The sequence below is a fragment of the Piliocolobus tephrosceles genome, chromosome 9 (assembly GCF_002776525.5).
Source record: "Piliocolobus tephrosceles isolate RC106 chromosome 9, ASM277652v3, whole genome shotgun sequence".
In the NCBI taxonomy this organism is placed as follows: domain Eukaryota; kingdom Metazoa; phylum Chordata; class Mammalia; order Primates; family Cercopithecidae; genus Piliocolobus; species Piliocolobus tephrosceles.
Genome location: NC_045442.1, coordinates 42,054,124 through 42,075,771, shown reverse-complemented (window position 1 = coordinate 42,075,771; position 21,648 = coordinate 42,054,124). Strand labels below are relative to the sequence as shown.

General features: G+C 42.7%; 1 protein-coding gene across 1 annotated transcript; it reads right to left on the bottom strand.

The window, feature by feature from the left end:
- Nucleotides 1-3,795: 3,795 nt before the first annotated feature.
- PPP1R3C (protein phosphatase 1 regulatory subunit 3C) lies at nt 3,796-8,491 on the bottom strand. The gene is made up of 2 exons (XM_023226312.2): nt 8,352-8,491; nt 3,796-6,217 (listed from the first exon to the last, which is right to left on the bottom strand). The coding sequence occupies exons 1-2, from the start codon at nt 8,363-8,365 to the stop codon at nt 5,278-5,280; spliced, it is 954 nt and encodes a 317-aa protein (XP_023082080.1). The 5' UTR covers nt 8,366-8,491; the 3' UTR covers nt 3,796-5,277.
- Nucleotides 8,492-21,648: the final 13,157 nt, after the last annotated feature.

The window sequence follows — 21,648 nt, the reverse complement described above, 5'->3', positions numbered from 1 at the left end:
ACCACATTGTGAAAAGAAAAAATTGTGGGGAAACTTTTTATCATTAGTATTAGTGACAATACATATTTATTTATTACATACCATTGGCAAATACTTTGTTAAGCACATCATCTCCATGATCTCACTTTATTCTCATAATCACTCTGTCAGTTTAAAGATGGGAACACTGAGACTTGGAGATATTAAGTCACTTGATGAAGGTTGCACCACAAAACTGGTGGGATAGAGATTTAAATCTAGTTCTGCCTGACTCCAGACCTAATCTCTTAACATGTGAAAAGTATGTGATTCATCTACTTCTCTGGATAACTCAAATCTATCCTTAATTACAAACTAAAAAGTTGGCTCATATTACCTTGGCCCTGTGAATAATTGTTTTTGAGTTGCTGCTGAAACAATGGGCCTCAACATTTATGAACGCCTGTGTCAAGGGGAGCCACGAGATGGAGTTCCAGTATCCTTCCACTAAATGACTTGGTGTTTCAGAAGGCTAGACCTTCTCTGACCCCTGATTGAGTGGGCAGTTGTGGGGTGGGAATCCTGACTTGTCTGAGCCAATCATGAAGTCCCACTTTCCTGTTCAGAGACTAGTTCACATACAGAATCCTATGTGACTTAATTTGGTCAGTGAAACACAGGGGAAAGTCTGCAAGTCTGCAGTGGAGGATAAGAAAAGCTTCTGGGCAAGGTTTATTCACCCATAAAAAAAGTGACACAAGGAAGAGATAGGCTCTTTCTTCTGGTGGGGCTATTGTGTCTGCTTATCATGCCTGGAAACTATGGTGGCTATCTTATCATTAGGAAGTTAGCACAGGGACAATCACGAGTAATGAGGATCGGCTGGGCACGGTGGCTCATGCCTGTAATCCTGGCACTTTGGAAGGCTGAGGTGGGCAGATCACTTGAGGTCAGAAGTTCAAGACCAGCCTGGGCAACATGGTGAAACCCCATCTCTACTAAAAATACAAAAATTAGCTGGGTATGGTGGCACGCGCCTGTAGTCCCAGCTACTTGGGAGGCTGAGGCACAAGAATCACTTGAACCCAGGAGGCAGATGTTGCTGAGATGGTGCCACTGCACTCCAGCCTGGGTGATGGAGCAAGACTGTCTCAAAAAACAAAAAAAAAGAAAGAAAGAAAGAAAAGAAAAAGAAAGAGTAATGAGGATGGTAAAATGAAAAAATGGAAATAACCTGAGTCTAAGTCACTGACTTAACCAATTCTGAAAACACTCTACCTTGCATCTTGTATTGTAGGATAATCTATTTCCTTTGCAGTTTAAGATACGTGAGTCAAGGGATCATGCCACTTGTGCCAAAAAGCCTCCTCATTAACCTACTTCTTACACAAAGGATCAGAGAAGAGAAAAAGAGATAATCGATCAGTAAAATTAAGAAGTCCATGTCCAGGTTGTTTAGCAGGAGATGGTATGAGCAGGGTTGGAGGTGTTGGAGAAGGGGCAGTAGGCCAGGCTCTACTATTTCTGTAATCTTCAGCAAGTTTTAATCACTATGGACCTCTATTTCGCCATCTGGTTGTTTTTTGGTTTTCTATTTTTTAATTTTTAATTTTTTTTATTTAGAGTGTGTGTGTGTGTGTGTGTGTGTGTGTGTGTGTGTGTAAGTGAGTGGAGGAATCCTCTGAGCCATTATATGACTCTGTTCTCTGAATCAGGACAGTGGAAAACACTCCACACAGCTTAAATCAGAGGTCCTCAAGCTTGATGCATACTGGAAACATCTGGAAAACTTTCAGAACTGTCCAATGCACAGGCCATGACTTGGACCAATTAAATCAAAATCTTATGAGGTTCAGGGGAAGGCATCAGTATTTTGTAAAGCTTGCCAGTTGAATCTGTTATGCAGCCAAAATTAAGGACCACTGGCTTAGAGGGACCACCCAAATCCAAGAATGGGGGTCCACTCGTTGTCAGAAAGAGGGAAAGGTCAAGGCCAGGAGTCAGCAACAGTGCACATGGACTGCTCTGAGTTTGGGATCCTTGCCCACTAATGAGAGGGTTTGTTCAGATTACAGCTCCCAGTAGCTGCTAAAAAACTCTATGAGGAACCTACAGATGAACACTGAGGAAGGGATTCTCCCTTTGCAGCTTGAAGGGTCACTCGAACTTGTGCAGAACTTTTGGATTCACATTGATAAAGATGCACAGTTCACTCCCACACTAGAAATTTCCAGCCTTTCAGTTTGGGGATGAACTAAAAGGAGAGCCATCAATTTAGCGGAAAAAAATAGGCCTTCCTTAAATAACTAAATTAAACTTTATATTTTTTGGAACAGAATAACATGCATTCCAAATTCAAGTTATTCTCTCATGTAAAATTTTTAAAAGCAAAGTTGCTTCTACTATTAGGCAAGATAGCAGGATGTGAAATGTAGTTAATTCTATTTGAAGTAAAGCTCCAGGAACACCCTGCTCTTTGACCAGCTCCTCCCTCATCAGCTGCCCAGGGTCACCCCAAAATTGAGTCAAGCTGGCACAGGTGACCAGCACAAGTTGGTCATGCCTGCCTGGAAATAGCTCCCCTGTAAGAAGCGGGCTGTGGGAGAAGGGGCACCTCCATGGGAGATTTCAAGGAGGCCGTGTGAAGCAGAGGGAGGGACACTAAGTGACAAGTCACCGTTCAGCTGGCTCACCCTGGCCACACTACCTTAAACAAGTCACTCCACCTATCTGGATCTTAGTTTCTTCTTTTATAAAGTTAGGCACTTGAGCCCCCATGTCTTCGAGGTCCCTGTCAGACCCAAGTTTGATTTTTCTCCATCCCCTGGGAACAGGGCAGCCCACCGAACCATCAGCATACATAGAGAGGAAACAAAATAGGGGCTAGAAATTCCAGCACTTGCAGAGCTCGGCAGATAGTGTGAGGGAGTGAAGCCATGGGTGGAGACTGTGGCCAAAACAAGGCAGTATGACCCATCTAGGATGCATGCACCATCTAAGGGGCACAGCTGCTATTCAACTTCATGTATTTGTTGCCATGCGAGGAGACCTTACAATTTTTTCAGGAAAAAAGTAAACCCAGATTTTTTAATGCAGTTGGTAGATTGTTGTATCATGGCAATAAATTCTTTAAAAATCCCGTGTCATATAAAATACATCTGTGCCCAGACACAGCCTGCAGGTCTGTGGTTTACAGCTCTGACACAGAGGATTCTATGATATAATAAAAGTTTATTCTTCATAATTGGACCTTTTTAGTAGATTGGTCAACACGGTGCAGATCTTTCTTTAGATACACTGTGCAGATTTTAGGCCGAACTGGAGCAACAACTTAGACTCATGGACCTGCTGCCTCTCACCCCAAGGAGCTGTGCTGCTCCCTTCATTCCAGGACTGGTGCCTACTGCTCCTTCCCTATGCCCCTCTGTGCAGCTGCAAGTTCTGCCCATTCAGGAATGTGCTGTAGCCTAAGAGTAGAAGCCACTCCAACCTTTCCCACACCAACTCCTTCCCCATTTTAAAGCTGAGACATGGCCTCCAACATAACCCTGACCCAGCAGAGATTGTGTGTGTGTGAGCAAAAACCATAGATGAGGACAGTCAGGGTGGGGGAAGAAGCAGTAGCAATAGCTCAAGTTATTGCCCCTGCTCCCCAGCCCCAATGGTCAGGTGGTAGAAGCGTGCTCACTAATGAGACTGGGGCCTTGTGAATATCCTCAGATGGATCCATGTCTCAGTCCATACTAACTCTGCTCAGTTGTTCCTAAACGAAAAATGAGAATGTCAGTTGAGTTTCTTATTTGACTGTGGCTTTGAGAAAGAAAATATACTCAGGTCTTATATCAAACACATTTATTCTTGAAGTGAGAAGCTCATCAAGGATAGCTAGAGGAGAGTGAAATATTTACAGTAAAAAAGTATGGATGCTAGCCAAACTTCAAATTCTGTCACTGCAGAGCTATTCCAATAGTACTTTTCCACCATGACACATCACACATGTTAAAATTAACTGCATTCTTGTAACACTTCTCAATGGTTGTGTACAATAATAGAAGCAACATTCTGGGACTCCCTTTCTTAAGATCCTACAGAATGAATTTATGCACACACAAAAACAAGTATAGTACAAAACATTCAAAACAAGTCACATCCATTTTTTAAAAAAAAGAAAACAGCAAGATGAAAATAGGCAAGTGATGGGTTGCTACTTCTATGTGCAAGGTACTGGATTCTTGCATTGAGAATCCTAGTGTCGGGCCTCACGTCAAACATCACATCAAAATAGTGTGCAGAAAAATGAGTCACCTTCAATATGAAGGATGTGAGTTGTGTACACTGACAATGGTCTCAAAGATACAACATTATTGCAGGAGGAATGCCTGTGTACAGAGCAGACCATCTTATGAGGACAAAAACTCGTGAGTTATCAGATGACCATTCAGATATTTGGGTTAAACGATGACAGTTTTCTGATTTAATCAGGGCACTTGCAAAGAACTATCTTTGACATGACATGAAGTCCCTACGTGTTGTTAGTCATTGACGATGGCATGGTTTTTCTACACCAAGCATTCTATAACAAGAACCCAAGCCTGACATTTTGATCACAAAGTCACTTATAACATCAGGACTGCAAAGCCAGATTTGCTAAAACTTTCCCCAAATTATGATTTTTTTATAGATCACATCTGAACAGAAAGGCTTCACTTAAGATCTTGATTCTCCAGAGCTATAATTCATCTTTCTCCAATACCACCCACATTCTTAAAGGTTATTTGACTTTTCTCCACAAGGATATGTAGAATGGATCTTTTCCCCCTCCAGAAATAATTTCCCCAGGAAAGAATTGTAAAACCAACTTAAAAACACAAATAACCTTACATTTTTTCCACCAACAATGATCAGACCTCCCACTCCTCTGACTTGAGCTTCAGAGCCCTTTGTGTATACTTTTCACACATTCCTCGTACCATTAACACAGCTTTCCATCACCATCAGCCATCCTTCCTCAACTTTTCCTTGCCCAACATGAAAGCTAGTGGATTGAGAGGGAAAGAGGAAGGGCACTGAAAAAGTATTACCTTTATAAAAATAGTTTTCAACCTGTTACTTGAACCTCCAAAGCCAAATTGGGTAACATCATCTGTATAGACCCCAACACTAAATTCTCAAGTGGCTTTCTTTTCCATAGCCAGGTCTCAAAAGCTCAAATCTAAATCTACTGATGGAGTAGCAAAGGCTTCCTAAAATTGAGCAATACAGACCTAGGATTGCATGAGGGAATATGACAAGTTAAGACCAGTTACATTGTTGCTTAATTCATCGATAAGAGGCCAAGTTCTCCATTCTCCCCCAGCTCTGCCACTCTGGGAAGAACCCACTAGCCATCCTCGGACTGCCAAAGATTGTTGACTCTAACTCTGTCTTAGGAGAGGTCTGGTGGAATGCACAGTCCTGGGGTGCCATCTGTGTCTGCACCCCATCAGGCTTCCATTGAACATGAACAATTCTATAATTCTGACCATCATTGTTGTCCCAAAAGACCTGCCCATTAGCATGGTAAGAAATGCAGAACTCAATTTTCTGCTCAGTTGGAATGACAGGGGGTAAGTCAATGGCAAATGAGAAGGTATCACTATCTGAGCCACCATACACATTTTTCATGTAGACACAGTCCACATCAGTGTAGCTTTTCCAAGAATCGAAAGTGATACGGATCTGAACTTTCTTCTCAAAACTCACATTTTTGACTTTCACAGTCCCTGTCACTGTTCGCTCTTGCAACGAGCAGTTCTCCAGACAGACAAAGTTCTTCTGAAAGTGACTCCGGAAACTTAAGTAATCGGTTGAAGGCTGAGGGAAATCTAAAATCAAGTTTTTCTCCTCGTGGCGTTTTAAGGCAGAGGAGATATCATTAAGGTCCAAGAGATCAAACTGGAGATCCCACGCTGGTTCTTCTGGGAGGTCAGAGAAGACATGGATGGCGGTGAGAGAGAGGCCCTTGGAGTCAGCAAACACAACGCGCTTCTTGGCTTGGTTGTGCGAGCACTTCCAGTCATTCTGTGATTTGGCTTCCTGTTTTATGTTGAGACATGGTTTCAGAGGCTTTAATTTATTCACAAAATGTCTTCGTTGAAAGTCATCGTAAGGGCCCAGAAAACTCTTCACAGGTGGTGAATGAGCCAAGCAAAGCCTCATGGCCACATCCACGGGCATGACCGAACTTGTCAAAGGACGTGGATCTAAAACCTGGATCATTCTGGAATTCAAAGGGAAGAGGGATTATCACCTGGATCGGAAGTGCTCTTTCCCAGTGCCAAATACATATGTACTATTTTTGTGCTGACTGAATTATAGCCAGTGCAGTAGATATCAGGCAAGTGCTATCATATATAGTAAAAGAGAACAGTATTAAGTGATCAGATCTTCTTTCTGTCTACCTCTACCCTTGGCTGGCTAAAGGCTAAGTGTTAACTGCTTAAAACACTTAGAGGGTGATGGGGGTCTCAGTTTCCCCATCTGAGAAATAAAAGGGTTTGATCTGATTATCTCCAAGGCAACCTTGAGAACTGTGTGCTCTGTTCTGGACCAGTGGTCCTCAAACTTGTCTGGTCACTATGCCTGGGGAATTCATTTTCTTTCTTTCTTTTCTTCCCTCCTTCCCTGCTTCCTTTCCTTCCTTTCTTCCTTTCCTTCCTTCCTTTCTTTTTCTCTTCCTCTCATTCTCTCTCTCTCTCTTTCTTCTTTTTTCTTTCTTTCCAATTCCTGGGACTCAGAACCACTGAGGCAGAACTTCTGGGGCTAGGGCCAAGGAATGGATATGTTCTTAAAGCTTCCCAGGTGATTCTAATGGCCAGACAGGTTCAGAAGTCACAGTTCCAGACCCTCTGCTCCCTCTGGCTACTTTGGCTTATTTTGCTGCTAAATTGATTGACACTTCTCTGGTAAGGTAATTCACTTGGAAAAACAAAAACAAAAATAACACGCAACAGTTTTGAGAGTGAGAAGGCTAGATTATAAGTCAAAGAATTCTCTTTGTACTTTGATTGTCATGCTCTTCCTCATTTTTCACAAATAACCACTGAAATACAAGTCAGTAATTCATATGTACTTACAAACTGTGTAACTGATATTTCATCTAAAGAGATGCCCATGACAAGTCCACATTTAAGTGGAAAACCTGATTACCTGAGAGTTGGAGTGTTTTAAAATATACATTTTATATATATGCAAACTTATAAATATTGGAAAACTCTATAAGAAATACACCTTTCCTAATAATGTAATAATTATTATCTCTGGGCGATAGGACTATATCTATTTTCATTTTTGTTCCTTTTTTGGCATTTTCTAATAGACATTTATAAGTAGAAAGACAATAAAGCTATTTAAAGCTTTAAACATGACTATGCTCAGCAATATTAAACCAAGAAGCATCCACAAAGAAGACTTTTCTCTGGCCTTTAGCCCTCATTATATATTTCCAAGCTTATGGTATTAGGATTTTTTTCCCTATCTTAGCCTTACAAGTAAGAAGTGTGTGTATACTGTACATGACATTTCTCAGTCTGGCTTTAGTAACTCTCCTCACAGCAGCTCTAAACATGTATCCAAGTGGTCATTATCAGAAAAATGGGTAATAACACTCGCAGAATTTACTGTATTAGCTCTGGGGTTTTTCTGGGAGACCTGCAAACTTAGAACAAACAAATGAAAGCTAAAGCTATATTTGTGGGTCTAATAATAGTTAATAGGCAAGATTTTTAGAGAAGTCTTCTGCTAAGCTATGTTTGGAGAAGCTATTTAAAGTAGTTTTATGGCAGTTTTTTTATTTTATTTTATTTTATTTTTGCTTTTTGCATTTATAGAAAGACAGTTTTAGTTTGGGTGATTTCCTTGGAACTTTAAGTCCTGGACAAGAGTTAAAAGTAATCGTTTGCTCAAACTCTTGAGATTTTGCTATGGCAAACTGTGATAAGAAGGACGAATGAATGCAAACGTCGTCCTGTAATTTTTTTCCTCCAAGCTAAACCACCTAACCAGCAATGTCAGAGTGCTGTTCTCACCACTTCAGTTGCCTGAGTCTTTGCGACATTTGTGCAGAACCAAAAGAACAGCCGCATCCATGAGAAAATCAGAACTCAAGCTGATTCACGTTAAGATAACTTCTGCTTTAAGATGCTGATTGCTAAAATAGTCTCTGCTTAAGAAATAGAGTCAAATTTCTACACCTCCAAGGCCTCTCGGTTGCCAGATTCAACTAAGCAGTCAGTTCCCTTATCCTCCCCTGGGGTGCCCATTTCCAGAAGATGACAGAACTGAAACGCCCCCCAACTTCCCCACAGCTGCGCGTTCCCCTGTGTTCCTAGCGCGCAGAGGTGCAGCGAACCTACCTGGTGCAGCTCATTAGGCAGAAAGGCGGCGGACCGTGAAAGCCAGCACCCACTGCCTGCACAAATTCGAACCACAGCTCCCGGCCCTTCCCCCGCGGCGGTCGCTGGGAGAGATTGAGGGCCCGGCGCCTAGAGGCCGCTTATCTGCCCCGAAGCACGTGACCCGATCCCTGGGACCAATCGCCGGGCCTCGGGCGCCATGGCGCGACCAACCAGCACCCAGCTGGGGTGCGAGCCCTCGCCCCGGGAACATGATCGCCCCCGGGCCGGACGTGCAGAGCGCGAGCTGGGCATCCCGGGGAGGTTCTGGGACTCCGCGGCCAGCTGGACGCAGCCGCGTAACGGGAACCCTGGGCGAGGGACCGGGCAGGCACGTACCGCATGCAGCGGGCGCCGGCCAAGAGAGAGCGCGGCCAGCCTCGCCCAGGCGGGGCGCCAGTGCCTCAGGCTTGGGGCGGCTGTTACTTGGGAATAGCTTTGTGGGGCAGTGCAGTTGAATCTGCACACAGATGTGGCTCAATCCGAATGTGTATCGCATTTGAAATATTTATGTTGTTCATTGCCCGGTGTATCCGCATTTCTCCCTCATCTTAGCCTGCGCGATCCCAAACTGGCTTCATGCTTTTAACAAATGTTGTTAGGAAAGCCTACGAGCCCCATTAAACAGCGAGGTGGCATTTAATTAAAAGACACTTTGTATTTCTGTCTATTCTTCAATTTTCTCCCCTGCGGGGAACACTAAAGCCGGAAGAGAAATGACCCTTTTCACACATACAGCCGTATGAGTGAAAGAAAAAAAAATCACGCTGAATATCACTGCGAAAGGCACTTCATGCTTGGGTTTTATTTTTGAAATGAAAATCTAACTAATGGCAGGTCTTCTAGCCCCTTTGGCTCAACCAAAACTAGCTGGAAGGTCTTTGAATTGACACTTACTAGCTACACGAATCTAGGCAAGTTCTAACCTCCGTTTCCTCATGTGTAAAAAGGAGATAGTAACGTTCTGAGGATGAAGTAAGATGGTGCCAATGAACAGACTCAGCACGATGCCCAGCTCCTGTGTTCAACCTGGGCTACTTCCTAAGTTTCTACTTGATCTCTCAGCTAGAGTTTTTACTCTATCACCTCAAGGCGCCTGGTGCCTGAGCTAAAATATTGAGAATAACTGCTGCTTGTTGAGCCTTTACTCTGTGCCAAACACTCTATGCTATCAATTCAATCCTCACAACAGCCCTACGTGATATGTCTAGTTATTAATCCCATTTTAGAGAAAAGAAAACGGAGACATTGAGTGGTCGGGAAACCTGCCCAGTGGATCACTTGAGGCCAGGAGTTCAAGACCAGCCTGGCCAACATGGTGACACCTTGTCTCTACTAAAAATACAAAAATTAGCTGGGCGCATTGGTGCACGCCTGTACTCTCAGCTGCTCTGGAGGCTGAAGCAGGAGAATCACTTGAGCCCAGGAGGCAGAGGTTGCAGTGAGCTGAGATTGTGCCACTGCACTCCAGCCTGGGCAACAGAGCAAGACTCTGTCTTAAAAAAAAAAAAAAAAAAAAAAAAAACCACCTGCCCAGGATCTCACAGGTAGAGCAGGGATTATTAGAGCCTGGCTAATGCCAGAGTAATAACCGCTGCATCATATTGTCTTATTTTAATGACCCATCAATGGTTAGAATTATGGAGGTAGAAGAAGGTGATAGGCATCAAACTCTTTATTTCACAGATGAGGAACTGAAAGCTTAGAGAGGTCAAGCTGCTTGCCAGGGGCTGGCTAGGTCTGAGCCAAAACTAGAACCCTGGGTATTCTTTTCCTCTACCCATAATTATGTGTTGAGCTAAATAGTAAATATTACCGGTTAAAACTATAGAGAAATATAAATAACAATTTATGGTGATCGCATTTTGAGGGAAAGGTATCCATGCATAGAGAACAGAATGTGCTCTACAGAAATGTGAACAGTTCATTTTGGAATGGCGAGATTATGAGTAATTAAAAATGTCCTTGTTGTTTTGTTGCTTTATTTTTTTAATTTTTCTACAATGAACATACATGACTTAATTAAGAAATAATTTTTCAAGGGCATTAAAACTTTGAGATTCAACTAACACATATAGCGTACTGCTAGGTGCCAAGAACTGTGGTGGAAATTTTCACATGCTTATGCCATTTACTCACACCACCCTTTCAGGTTGCGCCTGTTCCATTCATACAGCTTTCTCTCCTGCCCCCTGGTGTTGACTAATGCCATAGAAGTCAGTCTCTCTTTCAGCTCCTTCAAATGGAAGATTCAGGGAGACCATACTTTCTCCTAAAAGGACTCAACACTCACTCAGTAAACCTCTAAACTGGATGATCCAGGCTTTTCACTTCTGTTTCCTTCCCAGCTTTTACTCCCCTTCATTATGGAATGAGAGAAACTAGGATGGAATCAGTGTTCAGTTGTGGGTTGCACCAGTGAAGACAGAGCAGAAAGGAATCGTGGGGAGTTTTACTATTATTCATAGGTTTTCTCCCACTATGGTTTGGCAGCATCTAAACATTGCTTGGTCCTACCCATCTTAACAATCAATCTATCAGCAGGAAATTATTGAGCTGTGCAGTATTTCCAGCTCTATGCCAGGGGTTGCAAAGTCTCAGCAGTCATAGTCCTTTGACCTTGAGGAGGTTACAATCATTATTATAGAAAAACAAATTCATAGAATACCCAGGGGACATTTTAAGAAGCTACTAAGCAAGGAGCTGATGATTGGGAGGCCTACACAAGTGGGTCTCTTACAGCATTCACTCAACACATTGCCTGAGAACTGCCTTTGGAAAAACACCCGGGGGGAGTGGCAAGTTGCCAACTCATTTTCTGCAAGCTTGTCTTTTTTCAGTGCCTAATCAAGAAAGTACTCGAGAATTCAGCCTCATAGTTTTTAGTATAAAAATGTCAGCACGTTAACTGCAGTTAGTGGTAACTGAAAGAAACTTCATAACTGATCTTCAGTGAAGATCACTTATGAGGTTTCTGTGAAGAGTCAGGGAAATTGAGAACTGTTTTTGTTTTTTTAAATTATTATTAAAAGGAGTAGGTTTTGCGTTTTGGAGGACAAAAAAGGTGCCAATTCATTTGACTCAGTTAATAGTAAGCTCTCTCCTACACTATTTTCTTCTTCCTTTTTTTTTTTTTTTTTTTTGGAGACAGAATCTCACTCTGTCGCCCAGGCTGGAGTAGGGTGGCGCGATCTCGACTCACTGCAAGCTCCGCCTCCCGGGTTCACGCCATTTTCCTGCCTCAGCCTCCCAAGTAGCTGCAACTACAGGCGCCCACCACCATGCCCGGCTAATTTTTTGTATTTTTTTTAGTAGAGACGGGGTTTCACCATGTTAGCCAGGATGGTCTCGATCTCCTGATCTCGTGGTCCGCCCACCTCGGCCTCCCAAAGTGCTGGGATTACAGGTGTGATTACCACGCCAGGCCCCTCCTTCTTTAGCTACATTCAACAGGAACTCCAATATTAAGTAAAAGGATACAACCTGAAAAACATATAGTGCGTACTTTGGGCTACGCACTGTTTTAAGCACTAAGAAATATTAACTCATGTAATCTTTACAAGAATTCGGTAAGGTAGAAACCCATTTCAAAGATGAGGAAAATGAAGACATCCAAGGGGCCAATTGTCCAAGATCACACAGCTAGTAGGTGAAGTTTCAAGTTTCAAGCCCCTCTAGAATCCATGCTCCTAGTGTGTGAGTTGCTCTGAAAAAGACAAGCACCACACTGATACTTACCAAGACCAAAAAGCAGCTCTGAAGGCCAGAGAGATCCTGAAAGGAGAAGGCTCGCTGTGGAATATCTGCAGAAGCTTCAAGGAGGTAGTGGGACTTGGGAAGACCAGGAAAATGGGAAGAACTTAAATATGATGTGCTATCATCTTTAGGGCATTTAGATGACAAGAATACAGCTGTGTGGCTCAACAAATGAGAGAGCCAATAAGATCACCATTGAAACGGTGCCAGCCACCCACCGTTCCACTCAAAGGGCATATTCCCAGAGGCAAGTGGGGGAAGTGAACGGAGTAACAAATCTGCTTGTTGCCAAGTAGACTATGCTATCAGCCAGTCAGTTTGCACTACAGGGATTTTCAAGTATAATTTTCACTACTGGAAATTTTTTAGTTTTTACCTCAAACCCCACTTGTAAAATATTCCAGTAAGAGCAGAAACAGTCTGGATGTGGTGGGAAAACATAATTGTTAGCAAAATAAGGGGTTCAAGAAAGTGCAGGGCTGGGTGAGGTGGCTCATGCCTGTAATCCCAGCACTTTGGGAGGCCAAGGTAGGCGGATCACTTGAGGTCAGGAGTTCAAGACGAGCCTGGCCAACATAGTCAAAACCCATCTCTACTAAAAAATACAAAAATTAGCTGGGCGTGGTGGCAGGCCCAGCTACTTGGGAGGCTGAGGCACAAGAATCACTTGAACCCAGGAGGTGGAGGTTGCAGTGAGTCGAGATCTCACTACAGCACTCCAGCCTGGGTGACAGAGTGAGACTCTGTCTCAAAAAAAAAAAAAAAGAAAGAAAGAAAGGGAAAAAGGAAGTGCAGGACGCTGCCTGAAACATGTAGACATCTCAGGTGAGGTGAGGTGAGGAAAAGGAGAGGGAAGGGTGGATGAAAAAAAAAGAATGATATAACTGTATCAGGTTGGCTTAGTGGCAAATGGATCATGTGAATATTACACACATTTGCTACACATGTTTCAGGACTTTGAAGAAAGGAGAGGCCTCTGGGGGTCAGGATGGCCAAAGAGGACCAGGGCTTATTGGGTAACTACAAGGAGAAGAATTTGGCTAAAGGTGAAGATTCTGGCCGGGGAGCATGAGGGGTAGGGGTCAAAGGAGAGAGGTTTTCTCTTTAGACAGACTCACTCTGTTGCCTAGGCTGGAGTACAGAGGCACTACTTGAACCTCCACTTCCCAGATTCAAGTGATTCTCCTGCCTCAGCTTCCCGAGTAGCTGAGATGACAGGCATGCGCCATGATTCCTGGCTAATTTTTGTATTTTTAGTAGAGATGGGTTTTCACCAAGTTGGCCAGACTGGTCTCAAACTTCTGGCCTCAAGTGATCTGTCCACATTGGCCTCCCAAAGTGCGATTATATAGCCTTGAGCCACTGTGCCAGGCCAGGAGAGAGAATCTTAAGTGTAAACATTTTTTTAAATATGCTGGATTATCATGAACAATATTAGAGATGTAAGTACTACAAAATGAAATAAGCAGAGAATAAAATAACAATCTGACTGTAGGGGAGGTACCATCCTTTTGTGTCAATAGTTACATTAAGTTACTGCAGTTTCTCTGTATTCATCGAAAGATTAGGGTGAATAAACATGTAAATTAGAAATCATCTATGCAGAAATTATTAAAACACCTACTGAAGGGCATTTTAAAAGGCTTTAGTGTGAATGTATGGAAGATGGGAAAAGGATGACTTGTTCAGGGGGAGGATTAGAAACTAGCCAAAATGTATGAAAATTCATAGGAAACTTCAACATCAGAAAAATCAAAAGAAAAAGAAAAAGTATTTTTGAAAAAGAAAAATGAAGAGATACTAGCCCCACCAGTTTAAATTTGTTATAAAGTTAAAGTTAAAAAAATAAACTGGAATTGGTGTGTGAGTAAAGAATCAGATCAGTGAGATGGAAGAGTTCATAAAATAGACTACTTACATATCAGAATTTCATATATATGATATAGTGGATATTTCTCATAAGAGGCATTGAAAAACGGCTTATTCAATAAAAGGGCAGCTGGCTAGACATATAGGGTGGGGTGGGAGGACTGGGAGGATGTATGGAAGAAATTATTCACACCTCCGTGGAGGGGGACTACAGTACAACATGTATGAATAAAGCACCTCAAGAGGGAATTCTGCAAAGGGATGGCTGGCCTGGTTCAGCTGCCCTGCACACTGTAATTTGGGTGACTTAGAGAGTTTTTTTTTTTAGACGGAGTCTCTCTCTGTCACCCAGGCTGGAGTGCAGTGACGCGATCTCGGCCCGCCACCACGCCCGGCTAATTTTTTTGTATTTTTAGTAGAGACAGGGTTTCACCATGTTAGCTAGGATGGTCTGGATCTCCTGATCTCATGATCCGCCCACCTTGGCCTCCCAAAGTGCTGGGATTACAGGCGTGAGCCACCATGACCAGCCGAGAGTTTTCTTTTTAACTTAGGACTTACGGGATAGAGAAAAAGTACTGGGACAATTACTCAGTGAGAAAAAACTCACTGAGACAATGTATTCAATATACTCTTTTTTTTTTTTTTTTTTTTTTTTTTGAGATGGAGTCTCATTCTGTCACCCAGGCTGGAGTGCAGTGATGTGATCTCGGCTCACTAGAACCTTCACCTCCTGGGTTCAAGCGATTCTCATGCCTCAGCTTCCAGAGTAGCTAGGATTACAGGTGTGTGCAACCACACTCAGCTAATTTTTGTATTTTCAGAGGAGATGGGGTTTCACCATGTTAGCCAGGCTGGTCTCAAACTCCTGACCTCAAGTGATCTGCCTGCCTTGTCCTCCCAAAGTGCTGGGATTACAGGTGTGAGCCACCACGCCAAGCCTAATGTACACTCTTAAGTACACATTCTTTCCTATCTCAAGTTCCTCCCTTCTAAGAAGCAGGAGAAAACTCTTCATGGGTACCGCTGATGGGATGTGTCAGCACTGGGTGGGCCTGAATGCCTCGTGTGTATTCTCATTGCTCTATCTGGGCAAGCATGTGTACCTTTAGTGTTTTTTCTTTTTTGTTTTTACTAAATCTTTATATCCTGACTTTGCAATCTGTATTTTTGCTTGAAAACCCAATAGCCTATGAGATGCAGAGGCTATCTGCCTACCCAGGCCACTATTTACTCACCAGATTCATATTGTCTAGTCTATTTTTTAGCTCTGTAATCTGGTTTCTGGATTCAACTGTGAACTTTAGCTATTGGAGGGATTTTGAAGACACTTTGGCAGAGGAGTCCAAACAGAAAACAAGTCCCCCATTTGTAAGATACCATAACACTTTCTTTCTCATATGACAAAATTAAACCTCTCCTCCTCTATGAGTCCACTCACCTCACACACACACACAAACACATCACATCACCTTTTTCCTAACTCTGAACATAACCGTTAATAACTACTCACTCTACAAGACGTTCAGAACTCTTTGCTCCTTTCTTTTAAACCAGAATGCTAGATTTTCTCCCTTAACCATGAGGAGAAAAAGCAGATCTGGTCAAAGTCAGAGCTCTGTGTCTATCAGAGAACTGTTTCTGTTCAGCTGCTAAGTGGCTGGTAAGTGGTTCAAAGTTCCAACTGGGGAAAGTTGGAGAGGATGAACAATTTTCCAGATCCTACTGAGTCAACTATTTTTACTAGGGCTTAATATTTTGTCTGAAGAGTAGTAAATTCTCTAGAATGTTAGCCACAGTTTTAAAAACACATTTTTTAAGGTTGGGGTACATGTGCAGGTTTGTTATGTAGGTAAACTCGTGTCACAGGGAGTTGCTATACAGATTGTCTCATCACCCAGGTATTAAGCTTAGTACCTATAAGTTATTTTTCCTGATCCTCTCCCTCCTCCCACCCTCCACCCTCTGACAGGCCCCAGTGTCTGTGGTTCCCCTCTACGTGTCCATGAAAAACACATTTTAAAGCCAACTTTCTCCAAGTCTTATTGCTGTCTATTAGCAAGGTATTAACTTTTGAAATGAACAACTATTAAACTCCTAAGTCACTTAGTAAACCTGGCAATTATTTGAGAGCCACTGATAAGAAGACAAAAAACTTCAAAATGCTGTTACTTCCTCTGTCAAAAAAAAAAAACTTCCAATAATCAAAAGTGATGATGTTGAGCAAAAAATCATTAGGTTTTGCTTTCCTATATACATTGTTGAGTTTTCTTTGCTACAGGAATTTGAGCTCAGACAACTGGTGATTAAAATAAATTTTTCTTTCTGAAGAAAGATAGAAGAAAGGAAATTAATGTTAAGAACAAACTATGAATCTAGCACTGCTTGGTCCTTTTAAATATTTTATGATATAATCACTGCTACAATATAATTACAAACTAATTTTTTTCTTAAGTTAAATGCTATTAAATTAAAAAGAAGAAGGTCCGGGTGCGGGGGCTCATGCCTGTCATCCCAGTACTTTGGGAGGCTGAGGTGAGCGGATCACCTGAGGTCAGGAGTTCGAGACCAGCCTGGCCAACATGGTGAAACCCCATCTCTACTAACAATAAAAAAATTAGCTGGGCGTGGTGGCAGGTGCCTGTAATCCCAGCTACTCAGGAGGCTGAGACAGGAGAATCGCTTGAACCCGGGAGGCAGAGGTTGCAGTGAGCCATGATCATGCCATCGCACTCCAGCCTCGGGTACAAGAATGGGACTTCATCTCAAAAAAAAAGAAGAAGAAGAAGAATAACAACAACAACAACAACAGAGGACTATTGTTAAAATAGGGCAAAAGATGAAAAGATGATTAGGTATCACTTTCTTTTATCTTGCATCTACCCTGTCCCATTCCCAATTCAAAGTTTTAATGCTATTTGCAAAATTTAGTCTTCTTTATAGTAGATACTGGAAGAAGTTTTTATTCTGCTACAAACAGAAATACAAGATCCAATTGGTCAAAATCGCAGTGGCAGCATGTGAGCAATACATTTTACACGTGATTAGCTCTTTCAACTTTACAAATGCCTTCATAGCCTTTATTTAATCTTCATTAAAACTCTGTGAAGCCACTCTTCTGATTTCATCTTGCAAAAGGGGAAACTGAGACCTGATAAGGCTGAATGACTATAGTAGGTTCACAACTATTAAGTAATTGGGTCAGGCTTCCAAGCCAGGACCTAACTTCATGTGTATACCTTATCTGAGTAGTTAGCTGCTTCATTCACAGACATTAAAGTAGGATCTAAGCATGAACATCTTGTTGGACACTTCTGTCTTCCTCACCTCCATATAATCAATCACTGAGTCCTACCTGCTTTGACCTTCTTACTACTTCCCAAAATCGATGTCCTCTTCTCCACTCCCTTGCCACTCACCATCCCTCACTTGAATTGTAATAGCCTTCGAACCAGCTTTTCCCAATGTATCTTTTGTCACTCAGGTGCATCTTTCTCACAACCAACAAGGTGTCTAAAATGTAGTTCTGACCACAGAATCTTACTGTGGCTGCCCATAATCTAAATCTACTAAAAATAAACAACCGAAACAAAGTGCTGACATTCATAGTCCTCCAAGATCTCTGCCTGTCTCACCGACTTCATTTTCATTTGTCATTCCCTATCCCCACTTGTACTCACAAAGTGCCCATCCCACCTGGAGTATCCTCTCTCCATTCGCCTTTGCTTGACTAATGTCCAGTCCTTCTTTAAGGCTCAGTTCAGATGTCACCTGACCAGGATGCCTTTCATGCCCTCCCTCCACCAACTCAGGGGCTTTCCTCTGTCTTTTCCGTAAGACCTTGTGACTATTTTTTATCATTTCATTTACCAGCTACTTTTATAAAAATTCAGTTTGTATTTATCTCCTCCATTAGACTGTAAGCTCCCTGAGGACAAGGGCAATGTCTTATTCATCTGTGTTTCTCCAACACTGGACACAATACCCAGCACAAACAACACATACCTGTTGGGTAAATTGTATACATTAATTATGAAAAATACTTGCTGCTTTCAGAATCTTGCACAGAAAATTGAGAAGATGATGTTGAAATGATGTGAAATGATGTGATGTTAAATTAATGTGGTGAATCAGCAGGTGACAAGAACATGAACTGTCAAAAGATGCTTTCAGAAACAGTCTAAAGAGGAGTATTGACAAAAACTCTAAATAAGGACAGTGTATTATTAAGTTGGCAGTCGGGGGACATGTTATTTCAAAAGTACCGCAGAGCAGTGCCAACCAAACCACCCAATGCCCCAGACTCAGGAACCTCAGCAAAAGCACAATTTGTCCTAGGACACGACAGATTTGTTTTCAGGTCATAAGTCAAACACGAGGACCAGGGCTGATGGAGACTTGGGTTCTTTTAAATGATGACTCATCAGGAATTCTTTTAATATATAAAACCATTTGTCATCATTTGAGTCTTCTTTGTTATTTCTGGCTATTTTCCATCTTCCCCTTTTCCTTGTGGGTCTTCAAATACCTCTTCCTCCTCTATTTTCCAATGTCTCCTTGCTTTCTGCCTCTCATGTTATTGCTTGCCACTGACATTGAAATTTCCTGGAAAATTCCACTGGCTAATGTACACCTCTAATTGTGGAAAGTACATGGGTCACCTAAGTCCCTCTCCTAATGTGCTATGTTCTCCTGTTTGTTTCTACTGTTCCATCTCCCTGGAAGTCCCTCACCTGGCCAAATTGTATCCATCCTTCAAGGTCTGGCTCAAATGTCCAATGTTAAACTTCCCCCAACCCTAAGATAGAGACAGAATGCCCTGCTCTTTTGTCTGTACTCCAGAGATGAATTTGCTTAGATAGCTAGAATAGTTTTTGTAGCACTCCGTGTTTTTACTTGTTTATGCAACTATCTCCCCTATTAGACTATGGCCCACTGAGGACAGGCACCAAATATCATCCATCTCTGTATCCCTTACCCTTATCAGTGCCTAGAAAACCATAGACACTCAAAACATTTCTTGATTCCCAGGCAAATTGGCTGAATAGGAATAGCTCCATTCTGCAGCTCCCAGTGAGACCAATGCAGGAAGTGGGTGATTTCTGCATTTCCAGCTGAGGTACCTGGCTCATCTCATTGGGACTGGTTAGACAGTGGGTGCAGCCCATGAGGGGCAAGCAGAAGCAGGGTAGGGCATCGCCTCACCCGGGAAGTGCAAGGGATCGGATCGGGGAACTCCCTCCCCTAGCCAAGGAAAGCCTTGAGGGACTGTGCCATGAGGAACAAAGCTATCCAGCCCAGATGCTACACTTTTCCCACTGTCTTCACAATGCACAGACCAGGAGATTCCCTCGGGTGCCTACACCACGAGGACCCTGAGTTTCAAGCACAAAGCTGGGTGACCATTTGGGCAGACACCGACTTAGCTGCAGGAGATTTTTTCATACCCCAGTGGCACCTGGAATGCCAGCGAGACAGAACCGTTCACTCCCCTGGAAAGGGGGCTGAAGCCAGGGAGCCAAGTGGTCTAGCTCAGCGGATCCCACCCCCATGGAGTCCAGCAAGCTAAGATTCACTGGCTTGAAATTCTTGCTGCCAGCAGAGCAGTCTGAAGTCAACCTGGGATGCTGGAGCTTGGTGGGGGGAGGGGCGTCTGCCATTACTGAGGCTTGAGTAGGAGGTTTTCCCCTCACAGTGTAAACAAAGCTACTGGGAAGTTCAAACTAGGCAGAGCCCACCTCAGTGCTGCAAAGTCACTCTAGCCAGACTGCCTCTCTAGAGTCCTCCTCTCTGGGCAGGGCATCTCTGAAAGAAAGGCAGCAGTGCCAGTCAGGGCTTATAGATAAAACTCCCATCTCCCTGGGACAGAGCACCTGCGGGAAGCTGTGAGTGCAGCTTCAGCAAACTTAAATGTTCCTCCATGCTAGCTCTGAAGAGAGCAGCAAATCTCCAGGCACAGTGCTCGAGTTCTGCTAAGGGACAGACCACCTCCTCAAGTGGGTCCCTGACTCCTGTGCCTCCTGACTGGGAGATACTTCCCAGCAGGGGTCAACAGACACCTCCTACAGAAGAGCTCTGGCTGGCATCTGATAGGTGCCCCTCTGGAACAAAGCTTCCAGAGGAAGGAACGGGCAACAATCTTTGCTGTTCTGCAGCCTCCACTGGTGATACCCAGGCAAATAGGGTCTGGAGTGGACTTCCAGCAAACTCCAGCAGAACTGCAGCAGAAGGGCCTGACAGTTAGAAGGAAAACTAACAAACAGAAAGGAATAGCATCAACATTAACAAAAAGAACATCCACACAAAATCCCCATCTGATAGTCACCAATATCAAAGACCAAAGGTAGATAAATCCACAAAGGTAAGGAAAAACCAGTGCAAAAAGGCTGAAAATTCCAAAAATCAGAACATCTCTTCTCCTCCAATAGATCACAACTCCTCACCAGCAAGGGAACAAAACAAGATGGAGAATGAGTTTGATGAATTGACAGAAGTAGACTTCAGAAGGTGGGTAATAACAAACTCCTCCAAGCTAAAGGAGCATTTCTAACCCAATGCAAGGAAGCTAAGAACCTTGATAAAAGGTTACAGGGAGTGCGAACTAGAATAACCAGTTTAGAGAAGAACATAAATGATGGAACTGAAAAACACAGCACGAGAACTTTGTGAAGCATACACAAGTATCAATAACCAAATCGACCAAGTGGAAGAAAGGATATCAGAGATTAAAGATCAGCTTAATGAAATAAAACATGAAGACAAGATTAGAGAAAAAAGAATGAAAAGGAACGAACAAAGCCTCCAAGAAATATGGGATTATGTGAAAACATTTTATTGGTATACCTGAAAGTGACAAGGAGAATGGAACCAAGTTGGAAAGCACTCTTCAGGTTATTATCCAGGAAAACTTCCCCAACCTAGCAAGACAGGCCAACATTCAAATTCAGGAAACATGGAGAACACCACAAAGATACTCCTCGAGAAGAGCAACCCCAAGACACATAATCATCAGATTCACCAAGGTTGAAATGAAGGAAAAAATTGTTAAGGGCAGCCAGAGAGAAAGATCGGGTTACCCACAAAGGAAAGCCCATCAGACTAACAGTAGATATCTCTGCAGAAACCTATAAGCCAGAAAAGAGTGGGGGCCAACATTCAACATTTGAAAAAAAAGAATTTTCAACCCAGAATTTCATATCCAGCCAAACTAAGCTTCTCAAGCAAAGGAGAAATAAAATCCTTTACAAAAAAGCAAATGCTGAGGGATTTTGTCACCACGAGTCCTGCCTTACAAGAGCTCCTGAAGGAAGCACTAAATATGGAAAGAAAAAACCAGTACCAGCCACTACAAAAACATACCAAAATGTAAAGACCATTGACACTATGAGGAAACTGCATCAACTAATGGGCAAAATAACCAGCTAGCATCTTAATGACAGGATCAAATTCACACATAACAATATCAACCTTAAATGTAAATGAGTTAAATGCTACAATTAAAAGACAGAGACTGGCAAATTGGATAAAGAGTCAAGACCCATTAGTGTGCTGTATTCAGGAGACCATCTCACATGCAAAGACACACATAGGCTCAAAATACAAGGATGCAGGAAGATTTACCCAGCAAATGGAA